The 11566-nt window shown below is 54.1% G+C and overlaps 1 protein-coding gene across 6 annotated transcripts in view; it reads right to left on the bottom strand.

The window, feature by feature from the left end:
• The window catches only part of EVL (Enah/Vasp-like), a 145888-nt gene that overhangs the window by 43300 nt on the left and 91022 nt on the right, over nucleotides 1-11566 (bottom strand). For all 6 annotated transcript variants that reach the window (XM_046009086.1, XM_046009084.1, XM_046009085.1 and 3 more), the window contains exons 2-3: nucleotides 11311-11479; nucleotides 4991-5168 (exon numbers count right to left, since the gene is read on the bottom strand). In XM_046009086.1, coding sequence (XP_045865042.1) covers nucleotides 4991-5168; nucleotides 11311-11479 — 347 coding nt within the window. The remainder of the gene's footprint in view (nucleotides 1-4990; nucleotides 5169-11310; nucleotides 11480-11566) is intronic.

Below are 11566 nucleotides of genomic sequence, written 5' to 3'. Positions count from 1 at the left end.
TCGGCACCCAGTGCGGTATCTGGCCACTCAGATGGCGTGGAGGCCGGACTGTCCTGGCTCGCAGAGCCAAGCATAGCCTAGCGCGACGTGAGAAAGGGTTACGGACAGTGGGCACAGACTGTTTCCAAGGAATAGCTATTCAGTCCCGTACGAACACAAACACGTCTGGAAGGACGTCTGTGAATGTCAACAGCGCTCATCTCTGGGTTGTAGGGTTACAGGCAGGCCACTTTGGTTGCTTGTACTTTCTCTTTTCCATGACAACCGAACACGGACTTGCTCAGGGAGCCTGGACGTGGAGGCGCCCCGCCTCCCGGGTGTGCTGGGCCCTGCGAGGGGTAAAGAGGGCTTCCCTCCACTCCAGCGTCCGCACAGGGCTCTGCCCACTCCCAGCAACGGCCACAGCGACATGGTCCCTCAGTGTCCGCACAGGGCTCTGCCCACTCCCAGCAACGAGAACTCACTCCTGCCCGACAGTGCGCACAAACCACTAGGACTTACGGAGCTCTGCTCAGTGTGTAGCCCCCTCCTTCCCCACGCTGAAACCGAGGCCCACAGAGAGGGCCGTGTTTAAGGTTCCATGGTAGGTCAGAAGAGGGCCCACACAGAAGCACTAGAAGAAGCTGTCGCGTTGCTAAGGCTACTGAACTGTGGACTGGTATCTGCTGAGGGAACAGGCTGCAGGGAAGGGAAGCCGAGCCTGGCTGGGGTGTCCAAGTGCAGCCTGTGAACGTTTCTCCCCTCGCCCGCTAACCGGCTCTACCCAGGTGGGGCTGTGCGCCCGCTAAGGACAGCACCCAAAACATGTCTAGGGGAAGCATTTTCTGGAGCTGACGTCAGGGATGCAGGGGTCGGGACCCAGGGCACAGAAGCCCCCGTCTCTGGCCAACCTGTGAGCCGCTGCAACACGCCAGGAGCCGTGCCCGCCGCCCAGCCCAAGCCCCTGTGATCCCCAAAGTGAGGAGACCCTGGCTGGCCTTCCTCCCTGACCGACCGAGGCAGACGTGTAGAGAAAACACTGGCTATCTAGCCAGAGGCCCGGAACCCGGGTCTCACTTCCGCTGGTAGGTTCTGTAGACGTGCACCTCTTTCATTAACCTCCCGTGCCCCCACCTCGCCCTCTGCTAAATGTGTGTAACACTAGATCCTGAACCCTGGCCTGGGAAAAGAAGCCAAATTATAAGCACTTCGGAGTGTAAGGAAGTACTTCCTTAGCCAGATAAGGTCTTTCTGTGGCTCTCACCCACCCCCCCTCCCCGCTGCCTCGGAGCCGCCAAGGCTGTTTGATTAGTGCGGACCTTTTCTTGAGAAGAGAGGAAGTCTGGTAAAAACACAGTGCCCGGGCTTTTAAGAGAAACTACAGGTATCATTATTATTACTCTATGTTGTGGGTCCCCAGAGAGCCCCAAGCTGGCTTTGCATCCCTGTCCTCCACCCGGGGGACTGAGGCCACCGAGCTGCAGGGCGACCAGTTTACTGATCTGTTTTACTTGCTAAACCGGCTTCAGGCTCTCCGGGTTGGGGCCTGAAGTTGACGAATGCGTCTCTAAAAGCTGCTGCTGAGGAAAAGCTGATTTTGTGGGTACAAGGAACAAGCCACTAAAGAGATCTTCCAAGGGCCCAGGGCCTGACCATCACATCCACACTGGCGTTAGGCAGCAAAAACAGGACTGTGTTGTGTCCGTGCTTTCTCTGGACTACCCTTGGGAACCCCGGCTGACAGCGCGCCCCACGCGGCGGAGAGGCGGGAAGGAGCACAGGCAGAGCACGGCCCCGCGGCTCCCTGCCGGTCCTCGGTGCTCGGACAGTGCGGATGCTGAGTGAGCACGGCTCTGGGGGTGGACTTCAGCGACCTCTCCAGCCATGGAACCACAGGGAAGTCACCCTCCTCCCTGAGCCGCAGCTTGCTTGGGCCCCCCTCTCGCAGGGCGGTGGCGAGAGTCAGGGGAGGGCAGGGGGCGTCCATGGTTTGCTCTGACGGGTGACTTTCAGGGCTGTACGTAGGCATCTCATATCTGCCAGGTTCTAAAGAGCCCAGAGGGGCCCCGCTCGCATCTGCCCCACAGGAGGAGGCAGGGGTGGGAAATGCCCAGCAGGACTCAATGTGAGAAGATGCAGAGTCTTAGAAGGCACCAGCCGCAGAGGCCTGCCGGGGGGCGAGGCCTGCCAGTGAGGGGAGGAAGGAGCAGCAGGCGAGCTCCTACGAGGTACCAGACACCACACTTGGTCCCTGGGCCCCCTCCGTAGCTCTGCAGTGGGACCGATGACGCTGTGTGACCAGGAAGGACTCTGAAGCTTATAAAAGATGACCATGTTTAACAAGAACAAAAGGCAAGGAACCAGTATTATTTGAGCTCCTGTCACATGCCAGGCACCAGATGCTAAGAGCTTTATCAACATCTCAAAATGAATCTTCCTAACAACCCCAGAGAGTAGGGTCTAGGATCCCAGGGCCACAGGTGGCAGAACAAAGACTTACATGAGATCTAGTTGCCCCCAACAAACACTTTTCATGCTATGGTGAACTGCCTCCTGCCAGGGGAGGGTAGGCTGGGATTTCCCGACCCAGAGGGGATTCGCCAGAAAACAGCACAGTGATCCAGCAGCATGAGCATGTCCAGCGGTGGCTGCTGGACGGAGGTGGGTGGATCCACGTGGCATAGCCCCATGGCACAGTGGCACACGGTGGCCACAAGCAGCCCGCGGAAGCCTGAACCATGCCCCGGCTGGCTCCCACAAACACAAAGCTGAGGGAGAGTCAGGTACAAAGAAGGCACTGTACGAAGTACACTCACAGTGAGGTTCAAACGCAGGCAAAACTGCTCTGTCGTCTCAGAAGCTGCTGTCCCCTGTCCTTGCGGGAGCGGGAGAGGGATACGGTCTTTCTGGGGACCTGCGGCGGCGGGGGCTGCCGGCATGTACGCGTACGACAGCTAGTCGGGCTGTGCACCTCTGGTCGCTGCTCGGTGAGGTCACAGCTCAGGGCAAGGAAAAGCAGAACTTGCTCAAGGGCCTGCATCTCCTTCCACCAGAGGTCATACCTGCCGAAGCAGGACATCGGGTCCCGGCCAGCGAACTTGGCCAGGCCGCCGCTGCTCATGGTGTGAGCTGCCAACGAAGTCGGCCACATACGGGGGCCCTACCCCTGCCCCGACGAGGGCGCGCGTCCCACCCAAAGGAGGCAGAGGAGGTCGGGGCCTGTAGCTGACATGCGTGAGTGACTGCCTCCTCAAGGTTTCTCGTTTGGAAATGAGGGTCGTATTAGCTAATTTACTTGGAACTATGATAAGCTTAAGGAAGCAATAGTAATTTCTATTTAATGAGCAGTTGCTTCGCAAGGGTTACTGGTCTGATTAAATTAAAATGTTTTTTTGACCCTCAGTGTGTCTACCTGTACAGACCTAGTAAAGCCGAGCTCTCACATGCTGGGGCAGGTGCGGCATCTTGGATCAGAAACCGTAAACCCAGCTCACTTCACCAGGAAGTACGAGGCTCTCCGGTGGAAAACAGTCTGAGAAACGTGTGTCAGGTGCTTACGACGCTTCAGCTGTGGTCAGCCAGCTTCCCACCATGTGTCCCAAATTTTCAGCGGGAAATCCACAAACCCTGGAGCCTTTCTGAGGAGAGGAGAACATTCCACAAGTCCCCGTTCTGTGTGTGACCCCCGGGGAGCATACTCAAAACGTGTTCTTTATTTACTTAGAAAAATTCTCCGAGGGTTTATATTGGGTCCCAAAGCTGCCATCTATCAGGACCAACGGTCTATAAAAGCCATCTCCCTCTAAGTACCATGTCCCCCCTTCCCACCCTGACTCTGGCAGCAGCCGCAATGGGAGTGACACCACGGACAATGCCAACAGTGGGTGGCTGCTGTGCGCCAGGCAGCCTGCTAGGTATTGTACACTCTGCCCAGTGACACTTAAAACAACCTTTATCACCCGCATCGATGGAGGAGACAATTGAAGCCCTGAAAATGAAGTAACTTGTCCAAACTGTCCTCGGCTAGAACGCGGCAGAACCAGGATGCCAAAAGAACCCTGTTCCTGACTCGCTCTACCAAGGCTAAGACCTCTAGTGAAGCGCGGGACCGTATGCGTGGACATTAAGACACCTGCACCCTGGAAGGCTTCTATGTTCCCCTGAAGCTAACACTGCGAATTTCCAATAAGCCACATGCGTTTTTGCTCTGCTTAGAAACTTTTGCCAGCCCCGCCCTGCTCCCTCCTCCAGGCCCACTGTCTACCCCAAGTATCAAGCCTGTTCCCAGTCCCCTTCTAGGTCCTTGGGACCCTTCACTGTGAGGTTCCAAGGTCACCTTCTTTCCTGTGTGTGCCCGAGGCCCCAGAAACACTGCAGGGCACTCTCCCGCACGCGCTGGGTGCCTTTGCTGTCCCTCCTCTGCCCTGTGGGCTCCTCGCCCTTCCAAACTGCAGCCCAGGCGTCCCTCTCGGTGTTCCCTAAGTAGTCTGCCCACCCCGGGCTGGAGCGCTCACCACGACCCACAGTGCTAGAGTTCACGGAGCTATCGGCTCAGGAGTGTCTTGGGCAAAAGGACGCCATCTATGCATTTCTTACCTATTCTGTCTGGCCAGTTTCCTACACTCAGTAAATATTTGGTACAAGTTCATTAATGACGTGAATGAATACTTTAATTCAAATTGTTGCTCGTTCCCTCCTATCTCTGCTAAATACATGTTCTAGAGTACAGAAGGAAGATGATGCCCGTGAGATATCAGGACATTTAGCTTTAGGCATGTGTCAGTACGGAAGCCGTAACTCACAAACGGCAAGAAGACGTGAGCACCGTTCTCTCCTTCTTCAGACTGTTACTATGCCCCTTCGAGCTGCAGTCAGGCAGCAGGCCTCTCTGAGAGCCCACGTAATGTCAGCCTGATGCGGGGCGGGCTGGGACCCCAGGGAGCCAGTGCCGGTGGAGGGCGCGGGGAAGGAGAGGGGTCTCGGCACTGGGCCGAGACAAAGCCCCACTTACCTCCTTCTTGGGAATTCATGACGTTGAGGGCGAACAGCATGGCGTTGGAGAACGTGGTCGCCTCTTCCTTACTTGCAAAGTTCAAGCCGTAGACCTGGCGGGCATCTCGCCACTGGTGGAAGGTCGGCGTTGCCTGATTGTACTTCAGCCCTTTCACGATTGAATAATTGATCACAACCTGGAGGGGAAAAGAGACAGAAATACCTGTAAGTAAATACGATGTGAGTTAAGTGAGCTGGAGAGCGCAGCTCCGGGGCAGGGATACTGTGTCCCCTGGGGCTAGCAGAGGACAGGGAGGCGGGAGGGGTCAGGAGAAGGAGACAGCGAGGCCAGGCAGCTCTTCAGTATGACCTCCAGAACCGTGAGGGGTTGAAAACCAGCTACTTCATCTCACTAACAATGCGCTGTAGTCACGCCCTCCAGATGAGAGGCCTGAGCTGGGAGCCAGGTTCCCTGAGCCCAGGGGCTGGTCCCTCCATCAAGCCACGTCACCCAAGGCGGTCACGGCATTTCTTAGGGGCCCAGTTTCTCCAACTATAAAATGGGGGTAATAATGCTTTGCTAACCTACTGGGGTGACTGGGAAGGCCACACTGCGATGCATACCTTATCTAGATTTCCAGGCATGGAGACCCTAAGGGCAGAGTCGCCTAGTTCCTATCTATGCCTCCCAAAGCCATGCACAGTGTCTAACACTTAGGATGCATTAATAAATGGGTTATTAATTAAAAGGATAACTCAGAAAAGTTAATGCATAGCATTATTAGTCAATCAACAAATCTCAACTATCTGCAAGGAACAAGCCAGGCCCAGCAGGGCAAGGTAAAGTAGACCAGGGCTGAGCCCAGAGCTTCGAGGGCTCCCAAGCAGCCAGGGCAGCCGCTCCAGGTGGGCCTGAGCTCAGAGCTGCTCTCTCAGACAACTGACAGAGAAGGACTTCCAAGTTCTTCAAGGTGACAGGAGGTAAGTGCGGCTCAGGGAGACAGTGCGAGGCCTGGAGACTTATTCTCTACTTGGAGTCATGTGAGCCAACCTCAAGGACTTATGAGCCATAAGTTTTCCGGGCTGGAAAGTGGGAAGAGGGAGTCCTGGCTGCGGCACGGCCCCTCATGGGGCGTGTGAGAGCACACAGCAGGCTGTCAGTGCTGAGACGGCAAGCTCCCTGCGGACGGAAGCACGCAAGCAGAGTCTGGAGGAGGCTGTGGGCGACGTGATGGGAAGAACCTGCTTTAGGAGACATTGAGGAGGACTGCTCAGGTCTCCTCTGGCTCTGGGGCTCTAGGGTTCTGTGACCTGAAGCTAGAGACAACTCTGCCTGCTGTACCGCCCGGTCAGGAAGGGGAGCTCAGGGAAAGATTCAGAGATGCCGAGGGACACTGCCAAGCCCCTGCTCGAGGGCTGGGCACTAAGACGTGACCTCTGCTTGACCGCTCTCCTCTACTGCTCCACTCTGCTGTGCTGTGGGTGAGGCCAGAGGACAGCAGGATGATATGGCCAACATCCACGACAGCTTTTTTCCAGGTCCTAGCCAGGTGGAAGGTGGGTTTGGGTCGTCGTATGGTCCAGAGAGAGAGAGTGCAGGCGAGCTGAATCAGCTAACGAAAATGCAATTGTTTTGTATCTTGACACAAGGAGTTTTGGCCGGCGTCTATCCCCCGGTGCCTGGGGTGGTTCTCTCTCTAGGTTGAGCTCCAAGTCCTCAGGAAAAGGGCTGGAGGTTTTGTTGCGTGTATGCACAGTAAGGAGCACAGTGACCTCAGGTTAAAACGCTCTTAAGGGGAGAGCACACGGCGGTGTGGAGACCAGAGCGAGGCAGCAGACCTGTTCCTTTCTGCCACGGGAAGGCCATACCGGAAGTTCTGTGTGCAGGTGTTTCTATTTTGGGTCTGTACTTTTAGTGGACATTACAAAACCAGAGCAAGCCAGAAGGAAATGTTTTCAATGGAAGGAGGTCTGGAAACCACATTATGTCAAGAATGGCTGGGGCGCCTGGGTGGCTCAGTGGGTTAAAGCCTCTGCCTTCAGCTCAGGTCATGATCTCAGGGTCCAGGGATCGAGCCCCCATCAGGCTCTCTGCTCAGCAAGGAGCCTGCTTCCCCCCCTCTCTCTGCCTGCCTCTCTGCCTCCTTGTGATCTCTGTCTGTCAAATAAATAAATAAAATCTTAAAAAAAAAAAAGAATGGCTAAGGGATCTCGAAGCAAGATGAGAGAAGACTGCAGTGTACCACAACTGCTGCGAACAGTCTGTTTTGGGAAATGTTCAGTTCGCACCTGAGATGACTGTACATTCTGCCGTTGTTGGCTGTAGTTTCGTAAATGTAAATTAGGTCAAGTTGGCCAATAATGATACTCAAATTTTCTATCTCTTTACTTTCTTTCTGCTTGTTCAGTCAGTTTCTTGGAGGTTATGAACCTTGGACGATTAGAACCTCCAGCTCTGTTTCTGGATTTGCCTACTTCTCCCATTAGATCTGTCCGGTGTTCTTTGTGTACTCGCAGATACATTATTAGACGTGTGCAAATTTAGGATTGTTAGGTCTTCCTTTTAATCGACCCTTTCATCACTGAAAAGGTCCTTCTTTACCTTTCGTAATGCTTCTGGTCTTGAAGCCTCTCATATTTAACATTAATACAGTCACACAAGCTCCTTCCGGTTGGTAGGCTGTCCTCCTGGTGTTTGGAAGGCTTGCCTTTTTCCACTCTCCCATGTTCAGCCTGTGTCCTTATCAGCTTTATTTTTAAAATAATTCTCTAAGCTCTGGAAGGACTGATGTGGACAACTGCTGAAGGATAAACTTATTTTAGTTTAGTTTGGTTTAGAGCGAGACTGAGAGAGAGAGAGAGACCATAAGCAGGGGCAGGGGAGGAGGGGAAGGGCAGAGGGAGAGGGAGAGAGAGAGAGAGTCCCAAGTAGGGTCCACACTCAGAGTGGAACCTGACACAGGGCTCAATCCCACGACCCTGAGATTGTGACCTGAGCCAAAATCAAGAGTCAGACACTTAATTGACGGAGATAACCAGGCACCCCAGGATAAACTTGTTTTAAAAGGTCCTACTTTTTTTTGCTTAAGAGCCCACAGGTGCCGTGTTTGAGGGAGGGGTGCAGGACCGAGTGAGAGGGCCTTTCCTGTCTTCCAAGAGAAGGCCCAGAAACTCCAAACACTGTGCACCATGCTTCTGAGGCCTCTGAGTCCAAGCAGCCAAGAGCCCCTACAAAAAAAGAAACTTACTCGTGGAAAACAATCTTCCTGATCCACACAATCACCTAGATCTAACAACCCTTGGGGCACCTGGGTGCCTCAGTTGGTCGAGTGTCCAACTCTTGATTTCTGCTCAGGTCATAGTTTCAGGGTCATGAGACTGAGCCCGCGATGGGCTCCACACTCGGCAGGGAGTCCACTCGAGATTCTCTCTCCTGCCTCTTCCCCTACCCCATGCTCGCTCTCTAATAAATAAATAAATCTTAAAAAACCAAACAAAAAACAAACCCCTAGAACCTGTTGGTTGGTGAAGGCTCCTAAGGCCTCATCTCATCTAAATCTCTACCCTTCCATGAAGGCACGTCCTTCCCAGAGTCCTCACCAAGCGGCCAGCTAGCCCGTGGGCTTGCAAAGGCATGTGTTCACCCTCCAACAGCGTGCACAGAAGAACGTGCTCCCGGCCACCGAGCTATCTTCTTCCTGACAGTGTCCACACAGGATTCCTAGCCCTGTCTCAAGGGTACAAACAGAAGCATGCCTTCGCCTCCCCACGCAGCCCGTCAGAGGTTTGAGGGCCACGGCCCTGCCCCCTTCAGCTTGCTTGCAGACCTCTCACCAGACCAGACGCCCTTCCCCTTACAGACTCTGGCTTGTGGCACTTGCGTTCGGTCCCAGTGTTCTTGGTGTAGTGTGGCCAGGGCCCAGCAGAGCAGGACTGTAGCTCCCTTCTGGACCTCTGCTGTTCATTCAGCCTGAAAACTCACTAACATTTGTGGTGGCCATAATTCATTCTAAACTAAAAATCTTTTGATGTTTTGCCACCTGTAGTGTGAGACTCAGGTTAGCCTTACTGACGATATCGCCATGTACTTGTCCCCTCTTCCACAGATGATCACCGGGCTGTACGCCTACCCAGTTAGCACAATGGGGCTGAAACATGCTTATGCTGTTATCCTCTGGGGTTCCTGGGAGACTGAGTAATAGACATGAAACGTGCCCCAGGAACCATAATCACGTTAAGCGTGTAACATATCCTGACCTGGTTATAACCTGAGGGATCTCCGCCTAACGTGTCTGACCTTGCAGTCCACGTAGACACAGAGACAGATCTGTGAAAATCAGTTTTTTCTCCTGAGGTCACAGGAGCTGCTGCGGACCAGGCTTCTGGTCACCTTCTCTAACGCCCTGGCCTCCTAAGGCTCCCTGGTGCGTTGCTGTGTGTGCGTGCTCATGTCTGTGCGTACGCATGTACATCAGCAAGGGTGTATGTACGCTATGTACGTACGCTCCATGTCTTTGGGGAACAGAATCTCAGCCACATTCTAGGAGCCCGTCTCTTGAACGCGCTATTCCAGGTGGTGGCTGTGCTGTCCTCTCCGTCAGACTCTGGGAATCTCTTCGAGTCAACACAGCCTCCCAATTTACCCAGGAGGCCACTGGGGACTGCCGCCAGTCCCTCCCCGTGTGGGGAAAAGGTCTCCTCCCACACGAGCCCTGGCGCGTGGATTCTGCTGACGGGGGCAGGGAGGCACGAGGCTCCTAAGAGCAAGGCGCATGTTGGTGGCAGGGAATCCGGTTCTCCAGGGCCAGGGTGTTTCCAGCACACCATGCTGGCTTCCTGGCACGACCTGGAGGACAACCATGAGGTGTGAGGGTCGGGGAAACTCGCCACAGTAAAAGCGATCACTCGGGGAACACCCACTGTGATGCAGAAGCTGCACGAGGTCATGGACCTGAAGTCAAAGCACGTAGCAGGGAGGCACTGGTCTGCTGTACCAACCCATGGGTGTTGGGGACACGTGCCCATAACTGTCGCCATATGTATCCTGTAATAGATAGCACAGTGTACCTCTAAAAGGCAGAGACAACCAAAGAATTGGAAGAACAGGGAAGCAGCCTCCAGAAGGTTTCTAGAAAACCCTTTCTACCAGTATGACTCATCGACAAGGGAAAGCGACACCTCGGAAGGTACCAAGAGTTCCAGGTTGGACCTTTCATCAGGGTCCTAAAGTGGGGCTCTCCCTTTCAGCCCCAAGAATCTGAAACTTAACAGGGCCGTTTTGGCCAAAGCAGAAACCCATTCAACAGGCAACATACTAAAAATAGAGTCCTCAGTTTTTGTTCTTTGTCTTCTAATGGCCAACGGGCTGATTCTCACAGAGATAGCAGCTAGCCTGCTGCTCGATTTAGCAAGGCCCTGACCAACAAAGGATGGCAGGAGCGGTTATTTGAGTAGAGTTTTTCATAAGTGCCAAAACCGCAGAAGCATTCATTTCACGGCTGTAAACGTCCTTGTCCGTCTGTTTGAAGAGAGCTGGAGGCAGACCGTGAAGCAGCAGCCAGCGTCACTGTGGTGAAGCTACACGGTCCCCTCCTCCACATCTATTTCAGTCCGTGTCACGTCAGAGTACTCCGGGTTATGTAGGCACGGCTCCTCCTACCGGGGCTGGCCCTGGCTTTGCCCAGAACTAACCAGTACACTCGCCATCTTGTCTGATTCGCCCAGGAGGTACCCTTAGGGGCAGAAATGATCCCAGAGTCTTCAAAAAAAATTTATTTATTTCTGAGAGACAGAGAGAGAGAGAGAGAGAGCAGGAGCAGAAGGGGCAGAGGGAGAGGGAATCTCCAGCAGGCTCCACACCCAGCACAGGGCCCAACAGTGGGACTCCATCCCATGACCCTGAGATCGTGACCTGGACCGAAACAAGAACCAGACGCTCAACTCCCTGAGCCACCCTGGCGCCCCCAATCATCCTGATATTCTTTCCAAAGGAAGACTCGGGGGCTGAGGCGCCAAACATCTTCACAACATGTCACTTACGGCTGTGCAGGCCGAAGGAGACACCAACACGGCCCGCGGTCGTGTTTCCACAGCTGCTTCCCGTCTATTATTTTATTCTAATGGGATAATAACACAGTGAGGTACTGTCTCTGCAAGACAGATGTGAAAAATGACGTTCAGAAGAGCGTGTGCTCAAGGTCTCATACCGTGCGGTCGGAGAACGCGCAGGTGGAATGTGAACCCAGACCTTCCGACTCCAAATCCCGACCTTATTTTTTCCTGAACTCTTTTCACTAGGTGTGTGGGAGGGGGAGCCCAGCCCGTCGCTCCCTCGCTCACCTGCTGATCCTGAAGCTTGACCCCGACCACTCTGAAGGTGTTGCTGGCAGTGTTGTGGTAGATGTTGATGCGGCTGAATCCCTGCTGGCCGGGTTTGATTGGTACCCATTTCTTACTGGTGTCATCGTAGACCATCACGGAAGCCCGGGCTTGGCAGATACTCTGTTCACTGCAAACCGAGAGAAAAGTTAAACGTCAGGCTCCACTATGAGGCTTGCCCTTTTCTGAACTAGGGGCCAACTGCCCCTTGATACCA

Source organism: Meles meles, chromosome 6, assembly GCF_922984935.1.
Source record: "Meles meles chromosome 6, mMelMel3.1 paternal haplotype, whole genome shotgun sequence".
Classification (NCBI taxonomy): domain Eukaryota; kingdom Metazoa; phylum Chordata; class Mammalia; order Carnivora; family Mustelidae; genus Meles; species Meles meles.
The sequence above is the reverse complement of the archived record's forward strand: the minus strand, read 5'-3'. Positions and strand labels throughout refer to the sequence as shown.